General features: G+C 47.6%; 1 protein-coding gene across 1 annotated transcript; it reads right to left on the bottom strand.

Moving 5' to 3' along the window:
- Positions 1-1,109: 1,109 nt before the first annotated feature.
- LOC149346355 (cytochrome P450 3A6-like) lies at positions 1,110-17,910 on the bottom strand. The gene is made up of 4 exons (XM_089585389.1): positions 17,724-17,910; positions 14,599-14,788; positions 11,210-11,418; positions 1,110-2,339 (listed from the first exon to the last, which is right to left on the bottom strand). Exons 1-4 carry the CDS (start codon positions 17,904-17,906, stop codon positions 1,125-1,127), a joined length of 1,797 nt encoding a protein of 598 aa, XP_089441515.1. The 5' UTR covers positions 17,907-17,910; the 3' UTR covers positions 1,110-1,124.
- Between the last annotated feature and the right edge of the window lie 3,595 nt (positions 17,911-21,505).

Here is a 21,505-nt window from a genome sequence, read left to right as displayed (position 1 = left end):
TTTCTTTCCCGTTATCTATGAAAGCTATATATAGGGGTTTGTTATATTCTGCGCATTTCTTTATCATCTAATTGATAATGTTAATATGTTCTATTCTTTTCTGTAGTGTCTGGCGATTTAGTTGATTGATGTCTATGGTTGTCCTGACTCTGATAGCTATCTCCTTAGGGTAGTCCCTTATAGGCAACGAACAGTAAGCTGACCGGTTAGAAACTTCTAAATTTCTTGACGTTCCCATTTCTTTTGAATTAAGATGATGTTAGCGTTCTTCCAGGATTCTGGTACGCTCGAGGTGACAAAGCAATGGTTTAAAAAGTGGATAGTAATAGCCAGCCTGTCGAATGCAAAGTATAAACCAGTAATTCGTGCTTTTAAATAGCACATTTTTTATTTAGAGGACTTACCATGCGTCCGAAGAGGATGTCGATATTCTGTACTGGGTCGTGGAAACTGTTTCCACAAATCTCAGCATGGTCACGAGCTCCAGCTTTACCAGAATAGCTTGAGACGGCGATACGGCCATAGGTCTTACAAGAAGAGTTTTCTCTACCTCTCTCGCTATTCGCGCTGTACTTTATCAAGAGGGAGATGCATCCTTCCCTTGTAGCTACCGTAAGTCCAACTTCCTGCAATTGTCTAGCTATGGACGCTTGTGCCGCTGCACTAGTTTTCAACAGATGGCCAGCGAGCCCATAACCGACCGTCATCTAAGGTTTAGTGTGTGCGCTGTGTGCTGCATCACGTTCAGAACACCACCGGGCGTCACCGACAGCGTAAGAGCCATTTCAGCCATTATACTTCAAAACGCACTTCTTCCAAGCTCGCTAAATCACATTGGTATAGTTACTTCATTAGCTACGCACTAGATTCTGGTACCCACTGCCCTACCTACAGCTGATGTGGACCGCTGGTCAACAGGAAAACGGGAATAATATTTGCAGCTTTGTGCACTTAGGTCTTTACGATCACGATGTTTTTTTGAAGTGTATTAAGGGTACATTTCTTTTATTAGAGTTATCAAGCAGAATGACGCGCAGTGGTATTTGAAAAGCCGCCTCCATATACGTTCATCAACCAAAGGTGCATCTTGTCTTGCCTTCGTCCTAACAACCATGCTTATCTCGTCATGAAAAGCAATTCGATATTCTTCGTTGTAAAAGAATCTTCACAGTCTCTGCTGGATTCAACACAATGTTTGTTACTGTTACCGGAAGTGGATCCGGAACCGGCTCATCGAGTTTGAGGTGGTAGTTTTTCACTACGTTATAGAGCGTTTTCTTCAGTGCCATCATAGCCAGCCTGTGCGCAACGCAGATTCTTGGCCCGAGTCCGAACGGGTAGTAGGTAGACGGCGAGAAATCTCGCCGTTCTGCAGAGAACCGGTTGGGGAGAAAGCGCTCGGGCTCAGGGTAAATTTCTGGGTCTCTGTGGACGTGCCATGGGGGTGATAGGACCGACACTCCTGCTGGAATGAAGTGGCCCAGGATGGTGGTGTCTTCGGAGCATTGGCGCATTACCATGACTGGGACCGCCGGGTAGAGGCGCAGTCCTTCCCGAACGAACATATCTAGATGCTCAAGTTTCATGATGGCGTCCTCATTCAGTTCCCTATTTATGCTGCTTACTGCCCAATTTTTTGCTGACTCAAAACTGCCATTGCTATGCAAATTCTTGTTTGGCTCAATTCCATCCTTGCTATTTTCCATTCTGTGCTCAGTCTGATCGTCTTCTAACGCAGTATCCGGCGCATGGTAATCTCGATGGCCGATAGCTTTACACTCCTGTTGGTTTACAAGCGGCTTCAAGACATGCTGTAGTTCTGCCTCTTTCCCGTCGGATGCGTTCCCTATATTGCCGGCTCCTTTAATCACATCTTTTTCTCCACTCCTAGCAATGATCTCTGCACGTATCATGTCTTGCTCTTCCGGGTGTTTCGCGAGGAGGTACAACATAAAGGCCAGCGAGGCCGAAACAGTGTCAAAGCCGGCGATCAGAAGCATCGCCAGGTTCGAGAGCAGGGTAGGGTCGTCCATTGAACGAGCATTTGTGGCCGTGCTTGGCAAAACATTTCCCGTTGCTGTCTGTGCGTCGATAACATGCTGTAGCACGTCGTTTTTCCGTGCCTCTTTTCCGCTTCTACGGTAGTTGATGGTGTCCATAGTGCGACCCATTACCTTTTGTGCAGCCTTGCAAAACGCAGTAAATGGGTAGATGCCATAGAGACACATCCGGAGTCCGGGATAGGCAAAGGTTCTCTCGAAAACAGCATTGTCTATCTCTCTAAATATTGTTAGCAGTGCGTTGAGGGTGGGATCATCACCTTTCGCCTGGCAGTCAAGCTGTGGGGGAAAAAACAGGATTTTATTCTGACATTATCCTTTCTCTGTGGCGTAAAGAGAGAGTGCTCAGAAGTATTGCGATTTTGCACCTCAGATAGTGTTGTCCTTTGTACAAGGACTACATCAAAGTCTGCAGATAATAAAGAATGTCTGGTATTTTTACGATGCGAGGCATCAAAACACTACATAAAAACATTTCATTTCTGTCTTTCGATAGGCAAACAAACTCTGATTTATTGAAGAACAAAATTTCAACGTTGTTAAATAATGACAACAGCCCCATAATCGCACCTGCATCTACAAACTCTCACGTCTCGCCGAAAGCACGTAATCTTTACCAATGTGCTTTCACCACCGCCACCGCAGGGCTGTTTGTTCTAGATGGTCACCCAGGCGGACGTTGGAACGTTAATTAATTTTTGTACATGATGGCGGCCTCCGTGCCCTCATGAATGCTGTAATAAATTTATCTGCTTTTCAAGTGGTCGTTGCTGAGCACATATTATTTTTCACACTGCTTCTTTAAGCGCAAAGCAGGTACCGATCCTTTTGTTTTCTCTTTCTATAACATCGACGATATGAATGGTTTAATTAAGGGCACTGTAATGGCATCACACAGGTGTGCAACATACAGAAGACATGCGTACATAGTCACATTTCAGCACAGAACAATGCTAATAAGGGAGTAATTACTCATTGACATCCACCCAAGCGCTCCATCCACCCAATCTACTCCACCTTGGGGGAATCCCCTAAACATTTGACCAACAGAACAATGCTGTAATTCAAACGTCGTGTGTGCTCTGTCCCGAAATGTGCGCAGTGTCAATGTGTCTGCAACATAGCGATAATTTTCTCAATGGTCTGCCCCTACCCCTGCCCTGCAAAATAAATTGCTATATGACAAATCGCAGTTATAACGGTAGGACTAATAAAGCCGCTATTCAACATGGTCAACTGTTGTCCTATCAGTACCCATCAGCGGTTTGTTAAGGCTGGTTAACGTCTGTACGTCTTATTTGCCTGATATATACCTTTTACCTTCGATAGCTTTTTATAAATTCTAGTTAGTGCATTCGGTTCTTTAATTAATGGACTAATTTCTTCAGTAAGTATCAGAAGTTGCCTTTAAGCCCACCACTCAAGTCCCATCTTTTATTTTAAATTTAAAGTGGAGTACCATTTCTTGGTGTATGGGCTCGTGAGAACAAAATTATTTTCCAACGTCAAGAAGAGAAATATATTGATCACTGTGACAATAATATTAATTCTCGAAATGGACTTTGTATAACTTAATTTAAGGCCTCATTTATTCATGTGCTTTTTTCTGTGCCGTACATTTGCACAGCAAATTAAACCACGACCAATTGATTATTTCCTTGCCAGCATTCAGCCGGTAGGTGAATGCTTAGCGTCCTCGGATGCTGACCCGAAAGACGCGTGTTCGATCCCGGCCACTGCAGTCGAACTTGGATGAAGGCCAAATGCTAGAGACGCGTGTGCTTTGTGATGACAGTGTACGTTAAAGAAATCCAAGTGATCGAAATTATCCAGATCCAGGCAGAAAGGCGTCCTCAGGGCCTGAGTTACACAGGCTTTGAACACCATAGACAAAACCAAAGCAACCTTCACAGATCGCTTGTTTCCTGTTCTTCGGGTAGCAGTCGCTGTCTTAGCTCATCATATTAGTGTGAAAGCCGTAACTAGTGCTTCCCCAGCCAAGAATCTTGCGTAAACCTCAGTGTAACTAGGTCAGCCTCGGGTTAGTTCGAGGATCGTCGCACCAGCTGTAGCCAAATGGAAGTGACATCGAAGGTGCCAGCACTTAAATGCATTTTTCTTTCCCTGCTGTATTATGTGTGCTGACGGTTTCCTATCATTGTTTTAGCGCTATTTCAATACCTGTATTCATTTAGCTACAAATTGCGCAAATACAAAAGAGAAACACTAGCGACGAGGTTGACGGGAATAGTGTAAACTTTCAAACGAGTTTACTGCCTTGTAAGTAAGAGCTTATTTATGAAGTGATAAACACAGGGATGCCAGCCAGTGGATATGTCATGCGAAACGCCCCAGAAATTTTCCGTTCTTTCTTTCCTTCTTTCTTTCTTTCTTTTCTCTTTTTTTCCCTTTCTTTCTCCTTTCTTCCTTTCTTTTTCTCTTTCTTTCTTTCCTTCTTTCTTTCTTTCTTTCTCTCTCTCTCTCTCTCTCTTTCTTTCTTTCTTTCTTCCTTCCTTTCTTCCTTTCTTTCTTTCTCTCTTTCTTTCTTCCTTTCTTTCTTTCTTTCTTTCTTTCCTTCCTTCCTTCTTTCTTTCTTTCTTTCTTTCTTTCTTTCTTTCTTTCTTTCTTTCTTTCTTTCTTTCTTTCTTTCTTTCTTTCTTTTCTTCTTTCTTTCTTTCTTTCTTTCTTTCTTTCTTTCTTTCTTTCTTTCTTTCTTTCTTTCTTTCTTTCTTTCTTCCTTTCTCTCTTTCTTTCCTTCTTTCTTTCTTACATTCTATCTTCCTTTCTTTCCTTCTTTCTTTATTTCTCTCCCTCTCTTTCTTTCTTTCACTTCTCTCTATACAGAAAAAATGAAGCAGGAGCTTCATACGCCTTAACAAAGGCTCCCGGCCCAGTTAGCAAAGTTGAGCACACCGTGTACAATAATCACATATTTGTATATATACAGGGTCTGTTCTGAAAGTAGTAGGGCTGGTGTTTTCCTGGGCGAACGGCCGGACGAGAGGCAGTCTGCGCGTGCAGGGTCGTTGAAGGGGGATATTGGGAATGCTGGGGAAAATCAGCGGTCGGCTCTCGGCTGTTGAAGAGAGCAGATCGCTTGTACTGTGAACCCCTGTCGAAACGTCTCGTCACGCAGAATCATGGAGCGTTTACTGGATCAGCGATACGCGATCAGATTTTGCGTAAATCTTGGTAAAACGGGCAAAGAGACTCACAACATGATTTTGGAGGCCTACTGTGAAACTGCCATGGGTAGATCAGGTGTTTTTTTAGTGGCACAAGCTGTTCCGAGAAGGTTAGGAAAGAGTGGAAGACGACGACCGCTCCGAATGGCCTTCGACCAGCACGACCAACGAAAATGTGTAGGGAGTGAAACATTTATTGAACAGTGATTGTAGGATGAATATCAGAATGATTGCTGATAACTTGAGCGTTCCTCAAACCCAAGTTTTTGAGATCGTGACAGAAAACATAGCCATGAAGAAAGTGTGCGCGAAGTTGGTGCCGGGAGTGTTGTCAGAGGAGCAAAAGGCCAACCGGAAAGCGATCTGCAGGGACCTTCATCATGTGAATGAGCACCCCGATTTTTTGCCCAGGAATAGGCGGCAACGCTGCCTCAGCCACCTACAGCCCCGACTTAGCCCCGCCAGACTTTTTTCTATTCCCGACAATAAAATCGACCCTCAAGGGGAAACATCACGGATCGGTAGAGGCGGTTAAACAGGCCGTGACGAGGGAGCTAAACAGCTTTCCGGTCCAGGCGTTCCTGGAGGCGTACGAAAACTGGGAATCTCCTTATCAGCAGCGTGTAGGTGCGGAAGGGTGCTACTTTGAAATATTCTAATTGTTTGTACTATTCTCTTGAATAAATTTTATTTAAAAAAATCAGTCCTACTACTTTCAGAACAGACCATGTATATATACGTGGAAAAATAAGACGCTGTACAGGTGCTCGGCAGCCTGAGAGGAAAATAAATATACAATTAATCTAGAAAGAATGCGAAAACACTACACTGTTTTCAGTGAACTAGATGATGTTGACGGTGATTAATTTTTATGACACAAGGGCATCTGCGGCCACAGAGGGCCTTGTCGCAAGGTGTTTTCTTCTACTCCAGGTGAGGTCAAAGGCCCAATTTCCAAGCATTTCCTCCTAAAGAAGCCGAGCACCAATCAGGGGAATGCTTGTACCCATTGTTTCACTGGTGGGTACCCGGCGGCGCTAGGAATCGAACCCCGCACCTACCGCGTGCGAGGTGGTTGCTGAAACGACTAGGCCACCAGAGAACTTAAGACATGGTAAAACATATATGTAAGTACGCCAATATGAGTATACTAATACGGCATTTTAAGTGCGCTGCTCAGCGCATTACAAAGTTTATGACTTACGTATATTAAGATACACAACACGACATAGCATAACAGGTAGCACAGAACATATTTACATTTTTTGTAGTCAAGAAAAGGAATTAACGCGCTTAATATTATGTCAGTGACTGCTTACGATATGTAGTGCGAGCCTCCCTTAATTCATATATCTCATCAAATAACGAGGTACCAATGGCCATTATTTTGAACTCCTTCCCACTGTAAATTCAAGTTTTAGCCGTTCTCGAAGTATTTCAGAGCTGTCAGAACATCTATCCAGTCTCAGCTATGTACAGGCATCGTTAAAAGTATACAGCGCAAGGGGTGTGCTTCTGAGCTCGGCAGGGCGGCTTCTCTTGCATACTCAGGAAGCCTGATCTCACGGAGGTAAGAGGAACTCAAGTCTTTAACCTCCTAAGCTGACTGCTTAAAAGTGTGCGAAAGAGCCCCGATACATGGCTTCGAAGCAAACCCCTTGGATGAATATATTTGACAAAGATTGTACGTGCTCGTCTTCTTACTTAATGTGCACTTTCATTTCATTTCATTTCCTCTTCACTTAAATCCATAAACTCCAGTGATTAAAACGTATCACTGTTTTACCGCTTCCCCACAACCTGTTTCAAAATCACAACTCATTCAGTCAACGCAAAAGACACTCACAGGAGACGAGGCTAACGGTACAGGCGCAAACGTTCAGCCGATTTGGTTGCCTTTAAATATAGGCAATTGCAAAAGCCACGCCCATAAAAAAGCGATACAAGTGAAGCCATTGCGCATATTATGAGACACATAAACTAGAGTATGCTAAAAATGCAGAAATCAGCCCACAATATAGAGAAGGTGGCAAACAAGCATAGCATCACTGTTGTGTTTTCAGCACCAGAAGAGCTCGCCGGGCTAATCCCCATGATCAGTTGCGAAGGAGCTGGACCAAGTTGATTCGGAACGAAGAATGCAAAGACTTTGTGAAATATGCAGCACCTGCTGGTTACCAAATTCAACTGAAGTGTGGACGAGTGTACAGAGGGCACACAAGGCGATTTGTTAAAGACCTCACAAGGAAGCGTGCTATATTGATAAATAATAAAGGAGCAGAGAAATTTCCCGCTCACTGCAATGCATGCAAAGGTCGCGAGCCATGTCTTAAGAGTATCAAGCATATATGAGCAGAAACACAGTAGCAGAACAGCGGTTGGAAGCGTACCACATCAAAACAATGGTGCCGCCGGCATCATTTATTCTTTAGTTTCTGTATTCAATTGGGAAAGATGATTTCAGAAGCTAATCTCGTACCTTTGCCCGGCTTGACTTGTATGCCTCTCCACAGGACGAGTTTTTCTTTTTATCGAAGCCTATATCAGCACTTCCTTTAAGAGAATAAAATCAGTTGAAATTTTGCGCCAGTCCTGTCAACCTGACCTCCTGTGTCTGCATTTTGTGTTAGCACAAGTTCCCGTATATTTAAATCGAACTCGTCGAGCAAAAAGTACTTCTAAGATACGCACTACTTCTCTTGAACTTTTATCCTTGCGGTTACCTGCTGCTGCTACAGCGTACAATAACACTCATATGTCCAACTGGCATGTGTCGTTTGGGTGGTGTGTAGAAGTGACTGATAAAATGCCTTGCAATGGAAAAAGGAAATTTTACATATGTGGGGACGCACTCATCCCCTGTGCTTCACTTTCCGGCAATGCACTCTAACTAGTTCTCTGTGGTTAGCTTCCCCACAGTGAACCCTCCTCAGTTGTGTTTAACTAACATGGGAGGGCGCTCCCGTCGCAGTGACACTAGCGCCACGGATGGCGTGTTTGCGGAGGAGGAGGAGGAGGAGGAGGAGGAGGAGGAGGAGGAAAACTTTTTTTCCTATTTACAGTGAGAGGTCGATGGGGCGAGCCGGAAGGGCCCGCCCCTTACAAACACTAGGAGGGATCCCTAGTCCGGGATCCCTGTAGCTTCCGCAGCGGCCCGGGCTCTAGCTACCAATGCCTGTTGGGCATGGAGTTCGGAGCAGCCGCGCAGGGCAGCTTCCCAGTCCTCTCGAGTGGGGTGGAGGTGGGGTGGGTAGGCAGGATTGTAAGGCGCGCGTGCGTGGGAGAGACAGGGCTTCTGCTCGGCATCGGAGAAAGCGGTCGGACGCGTCGCGCGCCGCTCCGCTCTTCGTCGGCTGGCGAGAACCCTCGTGGGGAGGAACGTTCAACCCGCATCTCGTCCTGCCCGGCCTCGGAGTTTTCCTCTGCCCTACCGTGAGCAAACATTCGCTCGTAACCATGCTGGTGAGGCGGACGCCCTCTATTCCTCAGTGTATTTTGTTGCTAGCTGGCGTTATTGTTGTTGTAGCAATAAATGCCTTGTTTGTGTCAGCCAGTGTGTCGTTCCTTTGTTCCCTCACAGCAAGGCCCGCCGTGGTCAGCGTGCGCTCGGTAGTGTACGCAATCACGGGAAGAATGGGGAGAACGTTAAGCGGGGAGAACGCATTTATCTCCCCCAATTAAAACTCCACATCTCGCGCGCAACGTGGGGCCCGCTCTTGGAACATTGGACGACTGTCTGTTCGGTTGGAGGAACGCTCTTCGTCCGGACTTGATAAGCGCTAGGCCTAGTGTGAATTTTGATCGCTAGGACTTGTGGCATGCTTTCTTGAGTGCGAGGTTTATTGCGCTCCAGCATGTTTGAACTTTTCGACATGCTCAGCATGTTTTTTTCGTCAAGATTTTCTTGCCTGGAGTTTCTTCAGAAGAGCACGAGAACCACGTGGTCCGCATCGAGGGAGCGCGAGGCCTAGCGCCCGCGGAGTTGCCGAGCCCGAAGCGAGTGAGTACGGAAGCCGCGTGGGTGGTCCGAGTTTTCTGTATATATTTTCTCGCTGTCTCTGTTTCGACTCTGGGAGTCGCGGCTTCGGGAGCCGGGTGGCCTGGGGCCACGGGTGCCGCTACGAGCTCGGTGCTCCGGCACCATCCGATGCGGTGGGCGCCGACCGCTCAGAAGCTGCTTTGTGCAGTGAGTGGGGTAGGACCACCGCACAAAGCTGATTTCTCCTCGCGGCTGCACGCACGAAACCTGTTCCGGGTCTTTCTTTTGTTGAGGGTCGGTGTCACAATTGCTGTGAGGCCTAAGGCTTTTCAGAGCTGCCTGCACCATGTCAAAAGAGACACGGCCACCGGACCGTGGCGTTGAGAGGGGGCGCACTTTGCTGCCCACCCGTTTTGTAACCTCGCATGAAATGAGCAGTTTCGTTCCACTCAATAAAGGGATTTGTTCACTCGAACTTTGCGTTGCACAGCCGCCCGACACGTTTTGCTAGCGAGTTGAGCATTGAGCCAGAGCCCCTGGCGGACGCCACTTCCCCTCCCGTGACCTACGTTAAAGGCATGCGGAGTGTGTTTCGGAAATCTTGCACACCCACTGGAGCCACCCAGGCTTGCTGTCCTGTGCACATGTTCTCTCTGCTGCCTGCTGCGGCGGAGGTGCATTTATCCTGTCTGGCGCATCCATCCTGGGCAGCCGTGGCGAGACCAGTCAGCAGGCACTTCCGCCTGCTGTTACCCTAGCGACTACTGCATAATCCTGGCCTGCAGTGGTCAACTGGCGGTCTCTTCGCGGGGCTGCGGACACGTAGTCCGCGGGCCATGCGAGTCGTCCCAGCGAAGACCTTCACGCCGCTTTCGGAATACCGCGGAAGTCTGCGTGGACGCTGTCGGCGTGACCTCCGCTGCAAGACCTGCCTAAAGTGCATAAAGACCAGGAGACCCCTCCATAACATGTACTTGCAGGCGTGTAGGTCTATTTAAGGTTGGGGGGATGTGGGGACGCACTCGTCCCCTGTGGTTCGCTTTCCCGCAATTCACCCTCAACTTGTTTTCTGTGGTTAGCTTCCCCGCAGTGCACCCTCCTCAGTTGTGTTACTTTAACTAACACGGGAGGGCGCTCGCGTCGCAGTGACACTAGCGCCACGGATGGCGTGTTTGCTGCGCGCGCGCGGGGGAGAGACGGGGCTCTTCGGCTCGGCATCGGCGAAAGCGCGCGGACGTGTCGCGCGCCGCTCGGCTCTTCGTCGGCTGGCGAGAAACCTCGTGGGGAGGAACGTTCACCCCGCATCTCGCCCTGTCCGGCCTCGGAGTTTTCCTCTGCCTACCGTGGGCGAACATTCGCTCGTAACCGTGCAGGTGAGTCGGACGCCCTCGATTCCTTAGTGTATTTTGTTGCCAGCTGGCGTTATTGTTGTTGTAGCAATAAATTGCTTGTTTGTGTCAGCCAGTGTGTCGTTCCTTTGTTCCCTCAGAGAAAGGCCCGCCGTGGTGCGCGTGCGCTCGGTAGCGTACGCAATCACGGGGTGGGGTCCGCGCGGTTTTGAACTGGGTCAGCCGCAGTTTTTCGGGGAGAACGTATTTATCTCCACAATTAAAACCCCACACATGATGCAGCTAGTTTCTTAGAAACGTAGACGAGATCATGGGTAAGGGTTTTCTTTGTGAAGCATTCTTCGTGGCATAATGTGGTAAGCTTGTGAACATGGATGGTCTACATTAAGAGTTCGACGGTCTCAAAGGCTAAGCGCTCGCCGGTTCTAAAAGCAGTGATCCTTATTCTGCGAACCTAATTTGGTTTTCAATATGAAAGACTTTTGAGCATGTCCACACATGGCCCTCATAAATTATAGCTTGGATGTCACCATTGCAATCTCCCGACATGCACACTGCTAAATCCATAACCAATCCCCCATTGCTCTATAGTTTGATAAATCTGCTGCGCTGGTGCTGAGACGTTGAGTAATTTACCTGCCAAGAAAGAACCGTCCTGGTGAGCAAATCCACCACCATTGCATGTGAGGCTTCAAAGGCGTCGACAGGTTTTCCAGAACGGCAAGTTTCTTCCAGTTTTTGCACGAAGCGGTCCACGCATGAATCTACAGTTCCAGAGAGGTCCCTCACTTTGCTGACGTTTAAACATGCGTTGAACACAGACCGAACTTTCCGCCACTTCTCCCCTGCGGCGAGAAAAAGAATATCAGGTTGGCAGTGAAAAAAGTTACCCTTCACACTGCCAGCAAACAATTTATTCGTCTGTGCTTATTCAAAAACTTCTCTTTTCTGAGTACGTACCTCACAGGCTCCGCGAAGAGTGCGAGTGTGTGCTTAGCGAAAGTTCTAGTGTGTGCGGAAAAGTTAACTCGACACCTGATTTGGAAGCTTCATTGCTGCCGCTGACAGATTTTATCAGCCCTCATGGTTAAGAAGCGCGAAAAAAAAGAGGACAAAGTGATAGATGGGGAACAACATTAACGCGGACTATCAAATGGGTTTTATTAGAAAAGGTAGGCATACAGGCGCCAGACACGGCAAAAAAACAATCAAACAAAGACAAACATAAAAAACACAAAACCCAACAAATATCATAGCAGTCCCAATTTTTCGGAAACAGCGCCAGGCTTCAGCTTGGACAGTTCAGGTCGTCACAAGAGAATGTCCTCATTTTTACGAACTCGTCGTGCCGAACAGTATCCGTGGCATCGATATGTTTCTCACAAATACGGACGTTCGGCGAATCAAAAAAGCGGTCATCAATTTTTGATGAGAGCATGGCGCGTCTCCGCTTCTTCCGCAGCTCGCCGCAATACGCACTTTCGGCGAATCAAATGAGCGGACATAAATTTTTTATCGGGTCATGGCACGTCTCCTCTCGCAGTTTGCCGACGGATGGCAAAAAAAGTGACTTTTTTTCATCGTTCCTTCTGCAGCCGGGGCGGCAGCCGGTAACATATGGTGGAGACATAATTTCCTGGAAAGCATTCGTTTGTTCACAAGACCCCACTTATTCCGGCACTGCCGCACTGCACCCGATAAAACTTTGGGGACACAAGCCGCGCCTCTAAGTATAAGGCACGGCAGAGTTAATGGGTCCCCTGAGTGGTTTCGCTTGCCCCCACAGACAGAGACCCTGTTTACTTCTTCAAAATCACATGATGCTGGACTGGTTGGATCGCGGCTTCGGCGATTGCATTTCGATGGAGGGGAATTGCTTGAGGCCCGTGTACTGTGCAACGCCAGTCCACGTTAAAGAACACCAGGGGGTCGAAACTATCCGGAGCCCTCCAGTACGACGTCCCTCATAGCTAGAGTAGATTTGGGACGCTGATCCTCATAACACATGTAACACTATTTCATATTTATAACTATAATGTGACAGACCACATGATATAATCGTAAAACTCCGCTTTAACGGAAACCTAGGAGCGTCCCTACGTGGCTAAGTGATAGCGTGTCCAACTCTCAACCTGTGGGGCAAGGGTTCGATTTCTTGTCCGTTACCGTAATGTTCATTGCACCGCAATTTATTTACTTTTTATACTTACATGTTGACATTGCGTTTCAGTTATGTTCTGACTTTTTAATCATTAGTTTTTTTCACCAGATCACTTTTGAGATTTTTCGCTTCACGTGTGACTTAACCACCTTTTTGTCCTATTCCGGATTTATCGCTCACGCTCCACCGCTGACGACGCGAAAGTTTTTTGAGAATGAGAGTCTGAAATCGCCTATAGTGGAACATAAAGAGAACAACACCCAGCAAATCCTGGCTTCCTGCGCAGTTGGGCTTGGTGCCTTGTCTGATTAGGGGTAGGGTTTGGGGTGCGAAATTTGGCTACCATCTAGGGGAAGACTACACAGCACCCGGAATAGGGGGATGGAAATAGATTGATTTGATTTATTTCTACTTGCACCAGGGAAATTACCAAACACTGTTTGCAGCCATCGCCAAGTATTAGTGTGGAAGTGAAAGCAAAATGCATGTAGGAAAAGACATAAGGTCGGGGAGGGGGTTGTGGAGTGGTTAAGACGAGCAGGGAAAATAGAGAAGGCCGTAAAGAGTTTAAAACACAGTAGACACGCCGGTAGTGTTGAAGTGCTCATTAAGGTTCTGTAGGGACTGAAGCTGATGGGTGGTAGGGTATAGGATTTGTTTTCCGTGTCGGCAGGGAGTCCTAAGTTGTGTATGCCTTGAGGAGAAGAAGTGCCCGATGATATTGACCAACGGTGACCAACAGTTTCCGTGTCTCCGCGAGAAGATAGGTTGGAAGAGGGGGCGAAGTCACGACAGTGGTTTCAGGACGCGGTCCAGATGAGCCTCTCGCCTGGTGAACCCAAGCTTGGGGAGGGGCTTGAAAGTAGAGATTCTGGTGTCTGGATGGTAGGAAATTAGAACTCTTCTGATGATATGGCGAGAATAGTCGTAGGGAGACACAGACCCAGATATAGGTGGTCTGCGCTACGGGCTTCCTTCGCCAAAGTGCCCAGTTCTTTGTTCCCTCAAATGCCCGTTAAGAGGCCCAGTGCAGAGAGAGTTGGATGCCCCGGTCATAAGGCATAGTAGCATGTGTTCAAGGACGGTGGCCGTGACTGGAGGGTTCTTGGGTCGGATTAAACTTAATCATAGCCTCCTATATTTTACATGCTTGCTCACGCGCCAAGGCCAATGGATGCCAACCGTCTCACCTTTCGTCAAGGGTACGAGCGCCGCTTTTCGGCGATCGGCAGAAGTAGACGTGTGGGGAAGGATGAGGCGCTCGCCGCGATCAGGCGCTCGCATTGGAGGATAGTAGTAGCACTAGTGGTTTATTTAGGAAATAATAATAAAAAGAAGGTAAAGATTTTTGCTAGCCCCGGCATCTACCGTCGTTACAGGAAGCACCTGAGCTGGGGCAGCGGAAATAAGGGATAGCAGGTCTGACTGCAGAAATTAAATGAAAGTAGTGACGAGACAGACAGAAAGGATCCTAAAACCTCTTTCATCGCTTGGTACATCGCGGTGCGTGTAGTTTTGCCACACTAGCCATTATGAGGCGCTCGCATCGCAGATAACCCGATCGCGTAGAGATTGAAAGGTGCGAACGAGCAGGAGATGCCCATTGCCGCGTAGTGAGGCACTTTTCCTGACCTCCTGACACTTCGCTCGCAAGGAGCGTTGGTAGCCTGGATGTTGCTTGAACGGTCGCTTTTGAACCGATGTCTGGACGTGAAAAATATAGGAGGCTATTGATTAATAAACCAGGTTAGGAATCCGAGAGTATGGCGGCGGGGACTGTACAGTGGTGGGGCTGGCCGTCTGAACGCCTTGAAAACCATCTCTGATAACAGTTTACAGTTTTTCCGTTCACACTATCACGTACCTGTGAGCTGTGTAATGGAGCTCGCCAGTGGCTCCACGTTGATGGAGTACATGGGTCGATCCTGGAAGACCTTGGTCTCCTTGATAAAGCATTCCTTGATGAGCTCGGCATCCGTAATAACCATGAAGGGTTTGTCGCCGAGGTAGATACCGAACACCTTGCCGTACTCCTTTATCCATTCCGACATAACCTGCGTCCAAGAGAGATCAATCTACTGGACAATTATTGTGACATATATGTTCATATGTGGGAGCAAGTGAAGCACGAATGAAGAATCTTCGACGAGTATGCTTTGTGAGCGTACAATAGGCGGACGTTACGTTCTGACTCCTGATACTAAGTATAAGCGATGAATAAGATCAATTGAGTTTAATGTTGTTATTCCTAAAAAGCAGAGGTCAGAATTATTTTGTGATGTTGAAAAGACGCATACTATGCTCTCAGTAGTAGTGAAACCGTAAATTTCTTTAGGGATAAAATCTCGCCCATCAGTTCGTGATTTGCAGTACACGGTCAGCATTCTTAGACCGAAAAAATTGAATATTCGAATTTGGTAAGATGCTGTTATTGAAATATTCAAGGTAACGGTCCATTCTGACGACTGGTCGCAAAAGCTTTCTTTTAAAATTTTCCCATCGCCAGAATGGAGCTGCTAAAGCTGCCATAGAAAACCAATAGGGAAAGTTTTTGATGGTAGCAAAAACGTCAATAGCAAAAAAAAAAGAAGTCTGGCGACGGGAGAACTACGAATATATTGATTTTTATAGTGATGTCTTACAATATAAGGAAAAAATTCCGTTCACAAACTTTTTCCCATTGAAAAGTACTTTTTTCCAGAATTGTTGGGTATGTAGGCTAACTGGGAAGAGGAACGACGTAAATGATCGATTCAAGTCATTTATCCTCATATCTGAGCACTGGGTATAATGTTTCTGAGTAGTTTTCTGCATCAGCTTTTGATTTATAGTTGTATTAAAATGGTTGTAAGAAGCAGCTTTTTGATTACATATATGTTATTACAGGAGAATCATATAATATTAAGTCAATATAATACACTCGATGATTCCTTTGCGGTGGATTGTTTGTCACCATCCCGTGGCGAACGCCGCCACTACTTTACTGCCGTATTGAATCTCAATTTTCCTCACCTAGTTGAAGTTCTCGGATTTAAAACCCTTATTAAGGCGGAAGCCTTTAATGCCTCATCGCTGTCAGCAGGAGTTATCGACAGAAATGCCACGCTTTTCAATTGGTCGAAATGGTCGTGAAGTCACAGTGCGCGAATTTCAAACGGGGCCAATAGTACATTCGCTAGTAACCATGCAAACAATTAAAGGGATGGTATAGTGATGCTCCAAGTAAGTGGGACTGAGTTTAGTTAATTAGTTTAACCAATAAGCCTAATTAATCTTTCTAGTCAGACGAGGTAAATAAATAAAACCGAGTAGGGAATTCGCCGAGTTGAGGAATCGAACCAGGGTCTCCCGAGTGTGAGCCTAGCACGCTAACCACTCCGCCAGGACAGCTCGATGGTTTGGAATGAACAAAGGCGCGCCTGTGAGTACGATGTCCTCGTTCACTCCCATCTTCCTCCATTTCCTTACGGCGAGGTTCAGGTGCCCACCGAGGTATACGAGACAGATACAGTTCATTTCCTCAAAAACGAATTTACCAACGAGCAAAGCGTAGAGCCGAATGGGCGATGGCGGTCTGTGGACCTCCATCGCCCATTCCATCGCTGTCGCGTTGTACGACGCTGTCGCGTTCTGCTCTTAGAGGCGAAGCTTAACATCTTAACCACACATCAGTGACACAAGCAGCAACAGAGCGCTCAAGGCTTCCGCCTCACCGCACTTTAGGTCAACAAAGTACCCCCTGAATTTTTTTTCTTCAGTCATGTTTCTACCTAGAACGAAACTTGTCATGTCAGCGACAGGCCGGAACCACGCTTTTAAAGCATCAGCGCGCAGTTACCAGGTGTATGTCATCGCAAGCTGCGGCGGGAAGCCTTCCCACCCGGAACCCAAAACTGGGCACTGGTGGCGCTGACAGCAGCGCCCACGGCGGAGAAGCTAGGCTGGCGCTCGATGCCTACAGCATAACACTGATTCAACGCTCCTTGTAAAACGTATCACCAGTGACAGCGCTGCATGTGCTGTCAGCCCAAACTGTTTCGTAACGACGGGTTGTATCTGAGAGCGCGAGAGAAGCGGCAGCATGCAAAACACTTTTTCTTTTCTATCTATGAACATTCAGGAAACCACCTGATTCAAAGCGACATAGATGTCGAATAATAAGAGCAATGACTTATCCAGCTAGTCTGTCTCATTTTTAACGGCAAACTTTTTTCACATTCCTGCCCTAACAATAATCTGTCATGAGAAGTGTTCGAGATTTTGTTTTCTGTTTAGACCTCGTGTTGTGAATGAAAATTCCATTCAGAATTTTAAATTGCTCAAACTCAGCATTGCATCGCCGTAGTAATACATTGGTTACTTTGTATCCGCCAGTAAAACTCACCTTCCTAAATAAACATTAAAACAGGCCTCTATTGAGGACACTGATTTATGAGCTGCAGAAAATGAACGGCGTTCGAGCAGGCTCTGTTCTAGGCTACAAAATGCATCTTGTCTCTTTTTCTCGACACGAAAAACGCTCTTTAGGGCCATTAATGAAACAATTTTAGGCTACATGAACATTCATGCAGTGTTGTATCTTCTAAGCACATGTGATTTTGTAACATTTCGTTTAGTGTGCGTAATATGGTTTTCACTCTCCTGATACAGCCATCCATTTTGTTCCTTAGATCCATCTATAAACAAAAAGGATGCTGTGAAGTACTATCGGGGATAACAGTGGTATACTCCACGCGGCGGGGGCCAGAGCAACAAAAATCTGCAGCATATTGGCAAGCTAAAGCACGACACATTGAAACGAGCCAAGCGACATGCATGCTGGTAATAAAGGTTACGTATTGACTGTCTCGATTGCAGATGCCGCTTGTAGATGGCGTTGCAACGCAGTTTTCTGTTGCTCGGGCTCCGCGTGGAGTATACCACTTTTGTCCCCGATAGTACATATTTAGAAATTATTGAAGTTCTGGCCTGAGTCACAGGTGGGCTTACCTGCAGACGATTCTTCTTTAGCTGTTTCCAGTTGCCCCAAAGGAGGTCAGGTTTAGGTCCAGGAATTCCAAGCCTTTTAAAAAGGCCATGTTTACGCCGTCGCTGAAGTACCCAGAGAACAGCAGTAGACACGGCCACGACCAGGACAGCTTGTAGGACCAAGGCGACGGTCCACGTTTCCATGGAGATGGTTGTGAGCACCACTGAAAGCGGTTTAGAAAATTTCGGTGGGAAACCTTACATGGGTGGTAAATGACAAACGACAGCCCTGCTGGGAGCAGGGCTGCCTCTTTGTCCTCTCGGTTTGGCTTGGGGTGGGGGGTGACGGGAGGATTACTCTGACACGCCCACACCGTATGATGTCAGCCACCTCTATACAGTCTGAGCAGAAACCAGAAAAGTAGGGGTCGAAGTGTTTCAGTACTGCTGGGCACAGCAGTACATTAGTGAAGACTCTTAGCAGAAGACGTTCACCTTTCCCCAGCCCTTTGAGAAGGGTCCGGTACTTGCGGTGAGTCATGGTAGTTATTGACGATGTCTACAAATTTTACAGGGAGTTCGTTGTCCAGATCCGAATCGGTAAGGTCATCGCCAGTGGCTGGCGAAGTGAGTGCGCGAGCGCCTGCGTCGGTAGCGCCGTTTCCTGGTAGGCCTTGGTGGCCCGCAGTCCAGGCTAAGTAGCGGAGCGTAGAATCTCGCTCCCGTGCCACGTGGGGAAGTACTCGAAATGCTGTTAGGGAGACCCAACCCAGCTCGTAATTTGGGCAAGATCCTTGCGAGTCGGATAGGATATATTGCGTCTAAGGGTGAGAGGACGGCAGAGTGATGGCCACCTCCTCAGCGTGAGTTGTGCTCACCGCTCTGAAAGTGAGCCCGTCCACCTGTCTTTGCTGTTGTATGACCGCCGCCGTGTACTACCCCTCCTGAAGCGATGCGGGCTGGTCACGTCCGTGTAAAAGACGCCGTGTTGCTATAATGGCGGTGGAGGGGATTCGCTCGCGCCTGCCGTCCGCCATTATGGTCTTCTTTGGACACTGTTGTAGGAAGGGGTGACCGTGGAGGGCGCATCTCGACATTTCGGGCACTCGTACCTTTTTCTCGGTGTGATATATGTGTTGAGTGTGTCGCCGGTCCAAAAGGCGACAACCGGTCATGGTCTGGGCAAGACGCATGCATTGGTGGGTCAGATGCCTAAGGCTGTAAGTCACGTTGCCGGGCTGTGCGATGATAGTCGATGGCGCCACTTCTTCTATGGACTTCAGAGTGAAGACTCTGGGCCTATACAAGGGGAAAGTTTCTCTTTTTGTGGTTGACGTTGTTTGCGGTCGTTAGAATGGGCGAAGATTCCAGTAAGAGCCTTTTCTGGTAATTTGTCCGGGGGTGGATAAATCCTCCGCTCAAGTCTGAAATGGTTAGTAATGTCATGAAAGGATACCAGCCCATCTCTCGTGGAGCTTCCCGGGACGTCCGGCTCACCTACTCGGCTGAGGAAACCTCGAGCATTCATGTGAGCCGTCTCGTTCCCAGGGTTCCCAGAGTGTGCAAGTACCCAGACAATTTCCGCCTCCGTAGACCCTCGCCCGATTGCAGACTAGATGTTTCTTCAACCCATACGTGTTGAGCAAAATCTACCCGGACATTCAGCCGGAGTGCAAATGGTGTCAGGAATTGGCAACCTATGACAACATATTATGGAGCTGCAGCATATCACCGCCACCGGCGGATATTATGCGTGATCCTTCCCTCGAGCAGTGGGAGGCCGTGTTGGCCAGCTCAGACCCGGTCGTCCAGACCAGGACCGTCGAGTGGGCCACCCAGGTCGCCGTCAGCCATGGGTTGATGGCCATCTAATACGGAATCATCCACACATGCTCTCTGACGAAAACAAAGTTTTTCCATCCATCTGGTAATTTGTTTTGGTTCCCACAGTTTTGTAGGCATGGTCCACAAAACTTCTTGCATTGATTGCGACGCATGTTAGATCGGCGAAACCAAAAACCTAAAATAGATAATTCGTCAAGAAAAAAAATTGCCGGAGATTGCGTTTACTTCTTAACGTGAAATTTCAGCGCAGCACATCAGCTGCTACAGCTTTTCTGTATATTGAAGCAAAGAATTCGAGCAAGACATGTATGTACAAATACAGCCAACTTGTTACTTTTCAGACATATTCCTTTTTCAAGAAACACTCCACTAACAGTTGCTGATTGTCATAAAGGAAGCTTTGTGTTCGGGGAAATAGATGGATTTATGCTCGACTTGCTGCACCAATGCCTGATTCTCAACGACGTGGTCAACGCAAGTATTTCGCGAGGTTGTGAGAGCCGTGGGAGGCGTTACGAGCGAAGGGAACGGGATGTTCTCCCGCTTAAGTGGTTAGTTGTTGTGTTGTTGTTGCGACTGAGAGAAGGAGGAAAAGGAAATTGCACAGGCCTGCCTACTGGCTCGAGCCAAGCCACCACCGCTGCCACGTGCAGATAGAGGAGAGTTAAAAGATCAGAGGAAAGCGAAAAAGGAAAGACGCGCGTCGTAGCAACAACTACGTCCGCCGGAGCGGACGCTACTGAAAAAACAGATAAGCGGCCGAAGCCGCGCTTGCCGCAGCGAGGACAAATTCTTGTTTGTACTTATATATAATGTCCCCACCCACCCGGCCTCCCTGGCATGGGACGATTAAAGTTTTATCGCGAGAGTTCGCTCACCGTCGTCAGCGCTAGCGCATGCAGCTCACATCTCTCTCTCATCATGTGCCTATAAGCGCGATTGAGGCGTCCACTGACCCAGGGAGCCATTTACGCACTTCCTTTCCTTAAAACGATCGGAGTGTAAAACGTCAACGCCAATAAACACAATGAACGCCGATGGACTAAGGCTTCAGCGCTGAGTGAGTTTCCGGCACAACGATGTCAATGCCTGCAGCTCACATCTCTCTCTCTCTCATCACCCCACGTACCTATAAGCACGATCCAGGCGTCCACTGACCCAGGAAGCCAACGAATGCCGACTGCCTATGTCTACAGCGCCGTGTTTCTGGCACAACGTTGGCAATGTCAACGCATGCAGCGCACATCTGTCACTAGACTCAGAAGGCCTTGGTTCGACGGACGCGGGCGGCGTTGCTTGCCAATGGGGCCCCGGAATAGGGGTCCATCTAGTATTGTGAGGGGAAAGGGTCAATAGGGTCCTACCCCAATCACCTTTCGTAAAAATTTAATAGACGATCAATGTTTTTCACCACCACCACCGCCACGTAGCTTAAAGCACGATTGAGGTGTCCACTGTTCCAAGAGGGCAGTTATCCGCCTTCCCTCTGGTTCAGGTGTCCACTGAGGTGCGTAAGACAGACTGCTCCATTTCCTTTCCACTAAAACCTATTTACCAATTTTACCCTCTGCTTTACAAGCTCCCGCTCCATTGGTTTCTCAGCTTAAAAAAAAATTGACAGAGGCTTAGCTTGGTTAAGCCCGGAAGTTTGCGAAAGCAAATTACGAGCAATTTTAGCGACTAAGGTAGTGAAAGGTGAAAGCCTCAGTGCTGCACGGAACGCCGGAATTAGCTTAAAGTTTTATTAAGGTGTCCACTAAACCACAGAGTTGGTAAGACGCCTTTCCTTTGCTCGAAATGAACGCAGTCCCCTCTCTTACTGCCTGGGATCTGCGGCGCTCCTTGGCTACCGCTGGGACCGTGCCGACGAACCGACTTGGTAGCTCAGATTTCACCTCGGTATGACGTCACAGACGCCAGCGCCTCCACGCGCCATCAAACTGGAGGCAGTCTCAAGG

This window comes from Amblyomma mixtum, chromosome 4, assembly GCF_055824585.1.
Source record: "Amblyomma mixtum isolate Tamu chromosome 4, ASM5582458v1, whole genome shotgun sequence".
Lineage (NCBI taxonomy): Eukaryota > Metazoa > Arthropoda > Arachnida > Ixodida > Ixodidae > Amblyomma > Amblyomma mixtum.
The sequence above is the reverse complement of the archived record's forward strand: the minus strand, read 5'-3'. Positions and strand labels throughout refer to the sequence as shown.